The sequence below is a fragment of the Equus przewalskii genome, chromosome 10 (assembly GCF_037783145.1).
Source record: "Equus przewalskii isolate Varuska chromosome 10, EquPr2, whole genome shotgun sequence".
In the NCBI taxonomy this organism is placed as follows: Eukaryota; Metazoa; Chordata; class Mammalia; order Perissodactyla; family Equidae; genus Equus; species Equus przewalskii.
In genome coordinates, this window is record NC_091840.1 from 19,144,340 (window position 1) to 19,160,237 (window position 15,898).

General features: G+C 36.5%; 1 protein-coding gene across 14 annotated transcripts in view; it reads left to right on the plus strand.

Annotated features, from left to right (window-relative positions):
* GPATCH8 (G-patch domain containing 8) overlaps positions 1-15,898 on the plus strand; it is a 102,510-nt gene that overhangs the window by 69,850 nt on the left and 16,762 nt on the right. For 8 of the 14 annotated variants that reach the window (XM_070561817.1, XM_070561805.1, XM_070561812.1 and 5 more), the window contains 2 exons: positions 10,316-10,459; positions 13,620-13,656. Coding sequence is in view for 12 of the 14 variants with exons in the window: in XM_070561805.1 (XP_070417906.1) it covers positions 10,316-10,459; positions 13,620-13,656 (181 nt within the window). In the remaining 2 variants the exon portion in view is untranslated. The remainder of the gene's footprint in view (positions 1-10,315; positions 10,460-13,619; positions 13,657-15,898) is intronic. The other 6 variants (XM_070561813.1, XM_008520609.2, XM_070561816.1 and 3 more) reach the window with 1 other exon arrangement.

A 15,898-nucleotide genomic window follows, 5' to 3' on the forward strand; every position in this document is an offset into this window, starting at 1 on the left:
TTCATTTTTATATGTTAAACCAACCTTGTTGTATTCCTGGGATAAATCCTGCTTAGTCACAGTCATGTTGTGTAATTCTTTTAATATGCTGCTGGATTCAGTTTGCCAGCTTTTTGTTGAAGACTTGCACCTATATTCATAAGAGATATTAGTCTGTAGTTTTCTTGTGATATCTTTGTATCAGGGTAATACTGGTCTCACAGAATGAGTTAGAAAGTATTATCTCCTCTTTTATTTTCCCTTGCTTTTTAAAATGATTTTACAATGTGTTTTGTACCCCTAAAAATAGATTGTTTAATTTTATATGTCTTGGAACTTTATGTAAATGGGATCGTGTATTTCTTGGTATACATGTGTAAATTTCTCCAAAGTGTGGGGCTTGTTTTTATTATTTAATTGCTCTATGTAGTTAAACCTGTGTTTTTCCTGAGCAGTGCTTCAGCTGTAGCCTGTATATGTTGATATATAATGTTGTCATTATCTTTTTTTTCCGAGAAATTCTGCAGTTTTAGATTTGTAGAAAGGCCTTTTTAAAAATGTTGTTAATTCCTAGTTTCGTTATACTGTGTTCATATATGTTGCTTATATTATTTCTTCTTTTTGGAATTTATCATCGTTTCTTCTGTAGCCTAATAGTCTTTTTTGGTGAATGTTCTAAGAGTACTTTTTTAAGAGATGTGTGCCCTTTATTTAGGCACATAAGTTTTCGTATATTATTAATAAGGTGTTCTAGATCTTTGTTTATTTTTATCTCTTTGATAAAATCTGTCATGAAATGAGAGATGATTTGAATCTCGTTACTTTAGTATGTTCATCTGTTTTCCTTGAATCTCCTCTAATTTCTGCTTTATGAATGTTGCTAGATTATGATAGTTAGATATTAAAATTTTTAGATACTGTGGGTTATCCTCATTGACATTATAAAGTGCCTTTGTCTTGTTTAAAGCTTTAATGTGTTAATTCTACCTTGATTGAAAGTAAGACTCTGCCTCCTGCTTTCCTTTTATATATATTGCCTCGTATATCTTTGTCCTTTTTATGTTCCGTCTTTCTGAATCACTTTGTTTTGGATGTGCCTCTTATAATCATCATGGAGTTGAGTTTTGTTTTGTGTTACAATATGAAAAAAACCTAACTCATTAATTTTTTATGTTTTATGCGACAGGTTCAATTTATTTTATATTATACTATATTTTTTTTAGGTCACTGACTCTGGTCTATTTTTTTCTCTGAATGTGAGGTAGATATAATTGTAGATATAGAAATAGATAGAGATGGATTATATTTTTGTTGTAGTTACCTTTATAACTTAATTTTCTTTGTTCTCTATTTCTTTTAGAAAGTATCCATTATTTTTGTGCTATGAAGCTATGAAAAGTTAACTTGTTTCCTCTTCTACTCCCTCCCTTTCATTTCATCCATCACCTAATATTAATTAATAAACTTAGTGAGTATATAGCATATAGTTAAATATGATTGTATAATACTTACGTTACTTGATTTTCAGTTTTGATTAAAGTTCTTTTTACTTCTACTATAGATGCAGGGGTAGGCAACTCTTACTCCCATTTACCTAACTCTACCTACCCTGTTTTATACGACTAGTTGTATCTTCTGTTTTCTGAGAGCACCTCACTTCTGTGTGTAAATATATTCAAAGCAGCCTGCCACTCATTCTGCTGAGTTTTCCTCATCATTTCTGCAGTTTATATCCTGGTAACTTACTTAAAAAGGGTTGTGCAAACAATATTTACTGAATGATTTTTATAGGTTAAAAATATGTATAATATATTGAGATTATATAGGATATAATTATATCATATGTATTTATATATAATTTTGAACCTATAAAAATGGCTCAAGAAATTACATATATAAACATGTATATGTACATAAATCTCCATGTGTATGTGTATCCTTTGTATTTGAAAGATATGTATAAAATCCTTGCTTAATAATACTTTCTTTCCTTAGAAATGTTGTGGTATTGTACCACTGGCCTCTGGAATTGGGTATAATACTGAAGAAATCAAAGGCTAGGCCTGATTTCTTCCCTTGATTGTTTTTCCTGGCGGTTCCAAGGAGTCTTTCTTTACCTTTAAGATTCAGTAACTTTACTATGGTATTGATTATTACTACTTTTTTGGGGATTGTTTTCATTGGCACACAGTGTGCCCCTTCAGCATGTCGATGAAGGAATGGGGTGTATATTCTTGTATGTATTCCTTGTACTACACATACATTTCCCCATTGCTGCAACCTGAGTTGTTCCTTCTGCTCTTCCTAGATCTCAAAAGGACCTACAACTATGTACTGGGGGGGCTTTGGGGAGAAGAAGAAGAAAAAAGACTGGCAACAGATGTTAGCTCAAGTGCCAATCTTTAAAAAACAAAACACAACCAAAGAACTGTGGGACTGATCCAAAGAGGTAGTCCAGTTTGCCTCATCAGTTTCACTTAAAAGCTAGACACTGCTTTGGGTGCCCAGAATCTGAACCAGCAAAACCCTGGGCAGCCGAAGCAGAGCACTGGAACTTAACCACTCGGCCACGGGGCCAGCCCCTGCTTATATATTTCAAAACTACATACAGCTTTACAATTGTCAGTGGATCAAACCTACTATTATGAAGTGATTTTTTTGCCTTGAAGTTTCATTTGGGGGCTGGCCCCATGGCCGAGTGGTTAAGTTCACGCACTCTGCTTTGGTGGCTCAGGGTTTTGCCAGTTCGGATCCTGGGCACAGACATGTACTGCTCATCAAGCCATGCTGAGGCAGCATCCCACATGCCACAACTGGAAGGGCCCACAACTAAAAATACACAACTATGTACTAGAGGGCTTTGAGAAGAGAAAGGAAAAATAAAATCTTTAAAAAAAAAAGTTTCTTTTGTCTGATACTCAATTTTGATAGCTTTATTTTGCTTGGTGTATTTTCTCACTCATCTTTTTCCATTCCTTTTCTTTTAGCTGTTCTGGCTGTTTGTTTTAGAAAGCTATTATATAATCAACATGTAATTGGATTGTTTATAGGTGTTTTATCTAGCCTCCTGATCTCTTTTTTCCCCCAGTTTTCTTAATTAGAGCATTTACTCTAAGTATAGTTAATGTCATTTCTGATATATTTGGATTTAAATCTGACATATTTTGTTCTCTCTTTGTCTTTTTTTATCCCCCTGCTTCTTTTCCTCTTTGTCCTGCGTTCACTTGTATTGATTATTTTTATTGTTCTTTTTCCTTCTCCATTAAACTAGGAGTAATATACTCTATTCTTTTAGTAGTTACCCTAGAATTTACAGTGTACACACTTAACCATGTTTTACCTTTCTCGTTAACAGTATAACATCTTGGAATATTTTAATTCCATTTTAACTCTCTTCTGTCTTGCATTAATGATAGATCAGTTAAAAAAATGATTATTCGGGGCTGCCCCAGTAGCCTAGTGGTTAAGCTCACGTACTCCACTTCAGCGGCCCAGGGTTCACAGGTTTGGCTCCTGAGTATGGACCTATACACTGCTTCTCAAGCCATGCTGTGGCAGTGTCCCACATACAAAATAGAGGAAGATTGGCACAGATGTTAGCTCAGAGCCAATCTTCCTCACCAAAAAAAACAAACAAAAAAACCCCCACACAATTATTCCCATTGTCTTCCACATATAATCAATAGAGAAGAAAGAACAGATGGTATGGATGGAATGAGTTCACTTTGGCGCATCTGGAGTTTGCAGTGCTTAATATACATCCAATGAAGATAACCACCAAAATATTCAGATAGGGAGTATAAGGGGGAAATTGGTCTCAGCATGACTTAGACATTTGGGAGGTATCTAGCATATTGATGATTTTAAAGTCACAAGAATGGGGCCAGCCCCGTAGCCAAGTGGTTAAGTTCACGTGCTCTGCTTTGGTGGCCCAAGGTTTCACCGGTTCAAATCCTGGGTGCAGACATGGCACTGCTCATCAAGCCATGCTGAGGCAGCATCCCACATGCCACAACTAGAAGGACCCACAACTAAGAATAAACAACTATGTACCAGGGGGCTTTGGGGAGAAAAAGGAAAAAAATAAAAATCTTTAAAGTCAGAAGAATGGATTAAATTACACAAGAGAAAAGAAAAATATAATATTAGAGATGAAGAGTTCTTTCAGTGAGCTTATCAGCAGACTAGACACAGCAGAAGATAGCATCAGTAAATTTGAAGACAAGTCTATATAAACTGTCAAACTGAAATTGAAAGGAAAAGTGAAAAACCAGAGTAGAGTATCCAAGATCCATGAGAGGGTGTCAGACAGTTTAATGTTATTAAAGTCCCAATAGAAGGAGAGAGAAATGGGATGGATTCCAAGAAGTGATGGCTGAGAACTTTCCAAAATTAATTAAAATTTAATTGTCAGCGTTTTATTTCTTTTTTCTTTTTTTCAGTAGGACATAAAATAATCAGTTCCATTTGAAGAGTAAGTAAAATACATGGTTTAAAGCGTTCACAGACAGTGCACTTAGGGAGAAACAAATTCTAACTTCTCTAGAGCAACTTAGAGCAAAGAACTCCTAGATAAAACCCCCCAAAATGGGAGATCATGGTAGTATCACACACCCAACTGAGAAAGTAGGCACTGTGGGCTAGAGTTAGCAGGGGAGGAAAAAAAAGAGTAGAAGCAGACCTCTTAAGACGTAGGATATTGGGAGCCAACCCTGATGGCCTCATAGTTAAAGTTTGGCACATTCCACTTCGGCAGCCCAGGTTCACTTCCTGGGCGTGGAATCACACCACTGGGCTGTCAGTAGCTGTGCTATGGCAGCAGCTCATATAGAAGAGCTAGAAGGACTTCCCACTAGAATATACAACTATGTACTGGGGCTTTGGGGAGGAAAAAGAAATGTAGACTTTATTTAAAAAATAAAAAATAATAAAGACTTAAGATATTGGAATTGTCAGCTTGGATACAGCTTATAAAAGAAGCATATTTAAGATGTTTTAAAGAAAGAAAAGGGATTGAGATTCTAAGGACAAGAGACTGTCTAAAAACTCAGAGGATTTAATAGCTAATTACACAAAACTGAATATTAAGTTATAACACATCTGAAGAACCATCCAAAATGCAGCAAAATGTGGAGAGAGGGAGAGCAAGCAAGCAAGAAACAAGTGGAAAATATGGGAGAGAGGTTAAGAGTTGATAAAGAATGAGAAACTCTAATATATGTCTACACAGAGTTCCAAAAGAAAAGAAAAAGAATGGGACAGAGGCATCATTCAAAGAGAAGATTCCAGAACCAACAAAAGACACAACTCACAGATGCAGGAAGCCTAATGAATCTTAAGCAAGATAAAAAAGAAATCTATACATAGACACATCCTGGTAAAACTGTACAACACTAAAGAAAAAAGCATAATCTTCAAAGAACTGTTGGAGTAACAAGGAAGTTAGAATATGTTGTTGATTCTATTAGAACAAAAGACTCTCCTAAAAGAAATTTCAAAGAAAGTACTTTAAGAAGAAGGAATGTGATTCCCATTGAAAGGCCTGAGATGCAATAAGCAATCTCTTATAATCAATATTTAATTGGGTCATATGTGTTTTTTTTTTTTAATCCTAGTCTTCTCATCTCTTTTTTGGAAGAGTAAATATTCCAAATTTATATAAACTATATAAAACAGTATCTTACAGAATTAAATAAAAATCAAGGTAGAGTTAAAATATGCTTCTGCAGCCACCTCTGCTAGAAGATGGATTCTACTTGGCACCTACTTCTTCGTGCTGCTCATTTTGGAATCAAAGTCTCATGCAGATGCATCTGACAGAAAGAGGGTAGATAACTTGTCTGTACCCTAGTTTTAAGGGAGGTTGGGAAAGGAAGCTTTCTGACTTCTCTATGTTGGAGAAGCCAGACTGATAAGGAAGACCGTCAAGTTGCTTAACATCCAGACAACATGAAACTGCCCAAGGTGCTTAGAGAAAATTATTGTGGCAAAAATCATAATAGGCTATATGTTCACTTTTCCGTTGTAATAAGTTTATCCAAACTAGTTCAATACTAGCATTCCACAAAGTACAGCAATCTTTTCTTGCTTACTGATTAGCTCATATGAGAAATGGTAGAGAGATGGTAGATGATATAGCTGCTTTGAAAGTATATCCAAAAGATACAAAACTGAATAGAAGAAAGACCAATTTCAGAAGCCTTCAAAATGAGACTCATCTTTAGGTCTGTTAAGAGAAGGAGCTACTTTTTGCCAGAGTAATGCATCTACCCAGCTGTAAAAAGCTAGCACGTAGTCATTTATCATTCCTTTCCCCTTCTCGTTCTTCTGTGCTACCTTATAGCAAATGAATATACCTACTCACCCTGCTTTGAGATGTCTTTTGGTGCCTAGTTTTTAAGTGAAACTGATAAGGCAAATTGGACTACCTCTTTGGATCAGTCCCACAGTTCTTTGGTTTTGTTTTGTTTTTTAAAGATTGGCACTTGAGCTGACATTTGTTGCCAGTCTTTATTTTTTCTTCTCCTCCCCAAAGACCCCCCAGTACATAGTTGTAGGTCCTTCTAGTTGTGCTATATGGGCTGCCACCTCAGCATGGTTTGGTGAGTGGTGCCAGGTCTGCACCAAGGATCCAAACTGGCGAGACCCTGGGCGGCCTAAGCTGGAGCGTGCAAACTTAATAACTCAGCTATGGGACCGGCCCCTCGGTCCCACAGTTTTGAGCCAAAACCTCATTTAAGACCAATGGATAACCAACATATCTGTCTTGGCTTTTCAAAATTAGGAGTGTAGCTTATTCGGAGAATAACCGTGTAATACTTAACACCATAATTGGCCACAATTCAAGTAATGTTTTTTGCATTAAAGTCTAGAAAGTTGAATATTAATGTAGTTAAATCCAGCTTTCTTTTGGTTGGTGTTCGCCCAACACACGTTTTTCTACCCTTTAACTTTCAGCTTTCTAAGTCTGTGTGTTTTAGGGATATCTCTTGTGATCAGCAGGTAGTTGGATTTTGTTTTTCTGGCAGTTTTTTAGTACATTTACATTTCTTGTAATTACTTATAAATCTGTTTCTACTATCTTTTTACCTTCTATTTCCTGTGTCTTACTGGCCTGTCTTACCTTTATAAAATTGAAGTTTTGCGGGGCCAGCCTAATGGCCGAGTGGTTAAGTTCTCACTCTGCTTCAGCAGCCCAGGGTTTTGCCAGTTTGAATCCTGGGCGCAGACATGGCATCGCTCATCAGGCCGTGTTGAGGCAGCATCCCATATGCCACAACTAGAGGGATCCACAACTAAAAATACACAGCAATGTGCGGGGGGCGCTTTGGGGAGAAAAAGGAAAAATAAAATCTTAAAAAAAAAATTTGAAGTTTTGTTATTCTTTCCCCCTTTACTACTTCTGTTCTTCTAGTAATTACCGTTGGAATTTTAATACAAATTCTGCTCAATTTAACAAAACCTAAAGTTAACTCCATCACCATCACTAGAAGAATTCTAAAACACTTCAACACTCTCTCCCCTTAGCCTTGGCTATGCTAGCTAGCATTTTGCTTTTGTCCCTTTTCTATTCTTTAAACTAGGTGATGGTGGTGGTGTTAATCTAGATATTTATTTATTTCATTGCTTACCATATAATTATAGTATTTCAGACCTTTTTCTGGCATTATTTTCCTTCTTCCCTAGAATAAATCCTTAAAACAGTGACTTTCAAGTCCACAGTAAGAAATATGTTTAATATTGCAACCGCACACACCCGACTGAAGCATTTTTTATTTACCCTTATTATTTGAAATAGGCTTTATATTTTTTTTTCTTTTTCCTTTCTTATGCCTGTTAAATCTACTAAATCAATGTCATGACTCATAGTGGGTCACAGTCTATGATTTCAAAAATAACTACTTTAGGAAGTTCCTTTTTATTGAATCTGTTGATGATAAACTTTTTTTTTATCAGAAATGCCTTCATTTCATCATTTTTGAAAAATATTTTCATTTGGTATACAAGTGAAAATGTATTTTCTGTCAGCACACTGAAGCACATTATCTTCTACCTTCTGTTGTTGCTTTTGAATCTGCTGTCAGTCTGATTGTGGGTGATCTTTAATTTTTTTCTGGACCTTTTTTTTTTTTTTTTAAAGATTGGCACCTGAGCTAACAGCTGTTGCCGTTGGTTTTTTTTTTTCTTTTTCTGCTTTGTCTCCCCAAATCCCCCCGATACATAGTTGTATATCTTAGTTACAGGTCCTTCTACTTGTGTTACATGGGACGCCACCTCAATGTGGCCTGACGAGTGGTGCCATGTCCCCGCCCAGGATCCAAACCTGCAAAACCCTGGGCCACCGCAGCAGAGCGCGAGAACTCAACCAATTGGCCACAAGGCCAGCCCTGGGTAGTTTAATGATTTTGTCTTCTTTGGTCCCTTATAGTCTCACTGAAATGTGTCTAGGTGCATATTTTGATTTAGCCTTTGTGGTATACTTTGTGCTTCCTGCATCTTGGACTCATGTCTTTCATCAGTTCAGAAAAATTCTCAGCCATTGTACCTTCAAATATTTTGTTCTTATCTATACTCTCTATTCTCTTTTTCTGGGATTCCAGTTATACAATACAAGTGTTATTCTTACTCTGTTCTATATGACTCCTAACTTATTTTTCATATTATCTGTTTCTTTATCTCTGTGCAACATTCTAAGTAATTTCAGTCTCTTTTCCGGTTATCTTTTTTTACTTGATGCATAGTTCACACACCATAAAATTCACCCTTTTAAAAGTTTACAGTTCAGTGGTTCTTAGTATAGTCCACAAGGTTGTGCAACCGTTGCTATGATCTAATTCCAGAACATTTTTACCACTCTGCTACATCTTTTTTGAATTGTATCTAGGCTTTTTTTTAGCCCATTTCCTAAGTAGTTGATGAATTTTTCTGTTTATTTTTTACACTTATGTTTTTCAATTGTAAAAGTCTCATTTGGTTCTTTCTGCAGTCTGCATAAGTTTTTTCTTTTTTCTCCCAAAGCCCCCCAGTACATAGTTGTATATTTTTAGTTGTGGATCCTTCTAGTTGTGGCATGTAGGATGCCGCCTCAGCATGGCTTGATGAGTGGTGCCATGTCCGCGCCCAGGATTCAAACTGGCGAAACCCTGGGCCACCGAAGCAGAGTGCTGGAACTTAACCACTCGGCCATGGGGCCGGCCCCCAGGTTTTCTTTTTATATATATATATAGTGTTTTATGTTTGCTCATTTTTGTAATTCCATTTTATATTTTAAATGTTTTATAGTTACTTTATATTCTGTAGCATAGTATTTCAGTATTTGAGATCTTGGGGGCCTAAATCTATTGCTTATTTCCTGTGACGCTCACTTGTGATAGATTTATTTCCTTCTGTGTGTGTAGTAATCTTTGATTGTAACACATATTTTGTTGATGTTAATCTAGGAAAAATTTTAGAGTCAAAATTGATCATGTCTTCTGAGAGTATTTTTGATTTCTTCTGCTAATTTAAGACTTAGAGGGGCTGGCCCCGTGGCCAAGTGGTTAAGTTTGAGCGCTCCGCTGCAGGCAACCCAGTGTTTCATCGGTTCACATCCTGGGCGTGGACATGGCACCACTCATCGAGCCACGTTGAGGCTGCGTCCCACATGCCGCAACTAGAAGGACCCACAGCTAAGAATATACAGCTATATACCGGGAGGCTTTGGGGAGAAAAAGGAAAAAAATAAAATCTTAAAAAAAAGACATAGAGATCCTGGGATTTTTCCAGCCCACTTTAAGGTTCTTTTGCTTATTAGTGAGGCTTCTCAGGTTTAGCTCCCTCACCTTACTCAATCCCCAAGCTCCAGTGACATCCACATGTCCTAAGGAGAGCCCTTGCCCATCACAGCTCTGATTTCAGTTTCAGATCATAGTTGTATTTTTTGGTTTGGTTTGGTTTGGTTTTATCTTTTCCTGTTGTCCTTCTTGGGGATTTACTTTTCTTTCTGTGGTTCCTGCAATGCAGTAAAAATTGTATTTTATGTGTGTGGTTGGTTGGGGATTTTTTTTGGCCAGGGATAGGAGTAGGGGGCGACACAGTATCTAGTTCATCATACCGCCAAAAGGGAAAGTAAAGTTAAACTCTTTTTGAGCATTTATTATTTGAAGACAGCTGATAATACAACCACACATAAATTACCCCACCAAATTGCCACTTGTGTTTCATCCAGCTTTTACTGGTACCACTAAATGTTACGAGAAACCCTTTTTTTCTCTCTTCAGGTAAGACTACTTCTTTATAACATTCACTTAAAATTATACCAAGATCATTTTTTGTTTGTATTTTGTGGTTCTCACAGGATTATGTTGACAAAGAGAAGGCAATTGCCAAAGCGTTGGAAGACCTCAGAGCCAACTTTTACTGTGAACTCTGTGATAAGCAATATCAGAAACATCAGGAATTTGATAACCATATCAACTCCTATGATCATGCACACAAACAGGTGAGGAATAGTTACTTGCTAACAAAGAAAAAGATACTTTATTTGTTGTTATAACTATGGAATTTTATGAGTGTATCCAAAAAACTTGGTGTCTGTGGTTTCTTGTATCTACCAGTCTTTATCTGAGGTCATCTGACTGCCTTATTTTTTTGCAGCGACGGAAGTCCTGACATAGACCTACCCCTTCCAATATTTTATGTAGAGTGAAGAAATTGTAAGCTTCATAAATCTTACATAAAGTTTTTGGCTTTGAGTGGTTTCTTAATTTGTATTTAATTTGGTGATTCAACTGAGGATCACTGCGAGCTTTGTTTCCCTTTCTCCCTCTTCCTGAAAATTTTAGACTTTAACAGTTGTCCCAGACTGTGGTCGTTTCATCTTCTGTGTAGAAGATCATGCTTTATTGGCTGCTATTTCCTGTTAGTAAGGCATTTTGTTATTCGGTATACCTTGGAAGGTAGATAAATCTTGAGAAGGAAAAGAAAATTAGAAGCTGTCTTAACTTTAACAAAAAACTCTGATGCTGTATTTGAAGAGCTTGCTGAAAAATGAATTCTACTTTCTTTGCAGTCTTTTTTTCCTTCATTATTTAGAGAAGAAACTTGCACCTAACTAGTTACTGGTGTAAAGAAGGCGGCAATAATTCCCCTCGGGGATTTTAGAAGGAAATGAATCTTTAAATCTATACAACAGTTCTGGCTTATTAAGGAATTTTGAGCCATTTGATCTTCTGTGACTTTAGCAGAATTTGCTAGGTTTTTGGCGGTACAATAATTGCTTTGTTAAACTGATAAGATGTATGAGCATTGCTGGATTGTTCACCTAAGATGGACCTGTTGAACCAACTTTTTTTGGCTTTGTCTTCCAACCAACCATAAGAATTTCAGTGCACAGGGGCTGGCCCGGTAGCGCAGCGGTTAAGTGTGCACGTTCCCACTCTGGCGGCCCCGGGTTCGCCAGTTCGGATCCCAGTTCTGGACGTGGCACCACTTGGCAAAGCCATGCTGTGGTAGGTGTCCCACATATAAAGTAGAGGAGGATTGGCAGCAGTTAGCTCAGGGCTGATCTTCCTCACAAAAAAGAATTTCAGTGCCCAGGTAAAAGGCAAGCTTTGACTAAGTTTTACTAGCCCAGGGGTAGTTTGTAAGCTGGCTGTGGTATTATACTTTTTGCAATAGTCTCTTCCATATTTAACAACATCTAACCAATTTAAGATTCTTCCACTGATAGAATTGTATTCAAGACAGCTTTTCAACTTTTATACACCTTTGGACATTGTTTTAATATATTGTCAGCTCTGCTTGATTTGAAGAAGAGAAATTTAGAGAGCATGTATATGGACAAGATATATTGGCAGTTACTTCTTCAAAGAATCATCTGTCAAGAAAGAAGAATGCAGCAGCAAATATTGCTTATCCAGTAACTTTTTTCAGCTTTTAAGTATATATATAATTCAGATTTGGGGGTTATTTTTTATGGAATTAACAAAAACATTTAGCATCTAAATACATAGCCACCTTTTTGGGCTCTTAAGAATTTCTTCAGTTAAGAATTGTCTGTGATATGGGGCTAGCCAGTGGCGCAGTGGTTAAGTTTGTACCTTCTGCTTCGGCGGCCTGGGGTTTGCCAGTTTGGATCCCGGTTGTGGACATGGCACCACTTGGCAAAGCCATGCTGTGGTAGGCATCCCACATATAAAGTAGAGGAAGATGGGCACAGATGTTAGCTCAGGGCCAGTCTTCCTCAGCAAAAAAAAAAGAGGATTGGCAGCAGTTAGCTCAGGGCTAATCTTCCTCGAAAAAAAAAAAAAGAATTGTCTGTGATAAATTAAAAGACTCTGGAAGAAATGTTAGGCACCAGAAGAGCATTTAGAAAGGTTACATTTTTAATTGATGAGAAATCTCTTGAGTAAAGTTTCAATTAGAAAAAAATAAACCAGGAAAAGTGTGATTCAAACTTGAATAATATATAGGCTTGCTTTTTAAGGGGAATAAATAAGATTTACAAATTAAATGAGGAAAAATACAGAACTAATAAAATTCACATTGACAACATTAATGTGATGGATGATAATATTTTAATGTTGCTTTCAACTTGAGAGTAGTAGAAATTGTTACAGTTACGGTTCATTTGAATTTGACATGTTTATTCTCCTGTGCACCTTGTGTTGACTCAGTTCTCTCACCACTTTTCTCTATTGCAGTGGTTCTCCACCAGGGGAGATTTTTGTCTCCCAGGCGACACTTGGCAGTGTATGGAGACATTTTTAATTATCAGAACTAGGTGAATGATGCTACTGGCATCTAGTGGGTAGAAGCCAAGGGTGCTGCTAAATAAACATCCTACAATGCACAAGAAAGCTCCTTGCGACAAAAAATTACCTGGCCCCAAATGTCAGTCAGTAATGCTGAGGTTAAGAAACCCTCTTCTGTTAGGACTACTGAAAAGTTTTCGAATACATATGGTATTGTGACACCATTTGGCCTTTGTTTGGTTACCAAGAAATCACTCATTCAAGTCCTTAGTTATGTTGTAAACATTTATAAAGTGCTGATCTAGATGATTCCACATATTCGTTTATTACTCTTTTTTAGATTATCATCAAAATGAAAGTACAGAATTAAGGATTTCTTATAGAAAACACATGGATTACCTTATCCGTTAATATAGAAAGTATCTGTGATCCCTAGTCTGGGGATCCCTAGTCTCAGCTGGTATGATTAATGAATGCTTGCGAACTTATTCTTCACCTTCATCAAAAGCCCGTGTTAGGTGTTGAAAAAAGAACAGATATAGTATGAATTTTTATTTTGTTTGTTTTTGGTTGAGTGCTCTTTATTTTGTTGAAATGTAGCCTTTTTCATCTTTCTTTATACAACTCTCATAATGCAAATAGTAGAATCTTGAGACAGAATGCTATAAATATATAAACAAAAAAGTGCACAGTACTAAATTTTTTATAGTTTTACTCTTCCCTACACTTAGAATTTATAAGAAGCCTTTAATTGACCTTGGTACAACACAGCTAAATAATCCCTAAGAAGAGGTAGGTCCTATTTTTCATTCCTCTTTGATGGACATGAACGTACCATACAAATGGACCTACCATTTTCCAAATTTATGCTCTAAAATCATAAAGACACCCTGTCTTGTCTTCCAGGAAGGCACACAGGATTATTATGAATCTGAGATAATAGGTAAGTACATTCAACCATGTATTAGTAATCCCTGGTTTGCATCTTCCATCAAATTTTCACCATTTAAATTTTTCAGAGAAATAATCTATTATGTTAGTAGTAAACTACTAGCATAGGCAGGATCCTGAACATGCCCTTATCTTTATTAAGTGCAAATAACCTCTCAAAAAGAAGCTACGTGGTCACCCTCATTTGTGGCGATTGGTGGGGGGCGGGGAGCTGTTATGTGCCTTTTACTATTCACTAGTTTTTCTCAAATTTTCTAAGATATTTTGTGAAGAAAGTTACTAATACACAGATATTAACAGATACCGTTAACTCACAGGTTGATCTTCAAAGATTAAAAAGCTAATTAGACATTTTAGCTCTTTTCAGCAGTTTAACCTTTGTTTTTTGAAGTAATAATTTCAATACATTTTGAGATCTCCAAGGATAGGCTTTCATTCCTCAAGACATAACCCAGTCTATGATTCTTCTTTATGTGTTAGGTCTTATATGCCTGAGTGCTCAGTAAACATTAGTGTCCATCTTCTCCTACCTTTGTTGGCTTAGTTATAAGTTAAACTTGACTTTGAAACTAAACATTTTTCCATCTCTCCCTCCTTGCCTCTAATTATTTTGTGTATCTTTTTTAAAAAAAACATGTCCACTAATAGATATGACAATGGAAATCATTTTCTTTGGCTTTTCACAAGGCCTAAAATTCAAACTGCAAGACATTCTCTTTCCCAGAGGTAAATTTGTAGCAGCACAATAATAGTGCCATATTTTAACACTTGTGGGTTTTTTTTTTTTTTCTTTCTCAGTTCCTTGTTACCCACTCAGGATTCTTCCAGTCTTACTTTCTTTTATTTGTGCCACTAAAGGTCCCTCCTCACTAGCCTCCAGAATATAAACCAGAGACCACAAGTTGTCACACAGATGTATTTTGTCTGACCTTTGTGGTGTTAGTTTTTTTCCCCTTTAATTTCAGTTTGTTCTCAATTTTTAAAAATGGGATTTTATATAACTTAGGCTTTGTCTTACCTTCAAAAATTGAAATATCTAAGAACATTGGGCCTACATTTCAACATAACAGTTAGCTAAAGCTGCATAGTTGCTCACTCTTTAGAAAGGCATGCTCGCTCTCCAGTTAGCTGTGGTTGCCACTTCATCTTTTCTCTTACATCAACCTGTGTGATTTGTTACCTACCAAATACCTCTAAACATTTGAGCCTATATATACCTTTCCCTCTTCTCAACACAGGCTCCCACTGGTTCCCATTGACACTGGGGAAGTAGCATATTATAAAACTGCCTTCTTATTCCTCCTTAGTGCTGGGTCCACCTTCCTTGCCATTTCAGAACCATCTGTGGTAGTCTGATCCAATTATCAAAATCTAATACTGTAAAGCAGCTTTGAGAAATTCCTATAACTTGTAGAAAGAATAAATATGTTGGGCAGAGGAAAGAATGCTTTCAGTCTTTCTCTTCTTTCTGCTAAAATAGCTTCAGTATGAAAACCTCTGTACTTCTTTACATTTTTTGAAAAGACTGGTCTCATTTAATACTAATGTCTGTTTCAGGTGTAAAAGTATGGTTTCCTGAGCTTTAAATAGCTGAGCTAAAACAGATTAAGCCTGTAGCAGCCATTAGTGACCTCTCTATTCTAAATTGTACAGAATAGAATCTGTTACTACATAATTTAGATAGTTTTGTCTAAACTGTTAGAATTGGTTTTTGACAGCGTTGCTTAACTCTTAGTTGACTGTTTCAGTACCCAGTAATGTATGTTATCAAGGAATAGAAATTTACAGTTTTCCTCATTACTCAAAAATGAAATAGGTTCTGAATCGAAGTATTTTCTGAGAAATTCCTTGGTGTTGGAAGGAATGATCATTTTTGCACTTCACATGGACTTCATTCAAGTTTGAAGTGGTCACTTTTCACTTGAAGTTTCACTGTTTTACTGATTGGATTTTTGCCTCTCAAGATATTTTACTGCATTTGACCCTCTGTATGCTTGGCACATATGGCATCAGTACAGTAAGCACATCAAAACCAATTGGACCTCTGGCAAACCACTTCAGATTTGAAGAAATGGAGACTGGGTTCCTTTTTTGGTGCTACTTGGATAATCATTCAGGGTCGGAGGAATGCAGGAAGTAAATAAAAGAGGTAAGATGAGAGAAGATAATTCTAGAGTTAAATAAAAAGAAAATGATACTTCTAAGAAGTGAAACCAGTAAGATCAGACACTAGT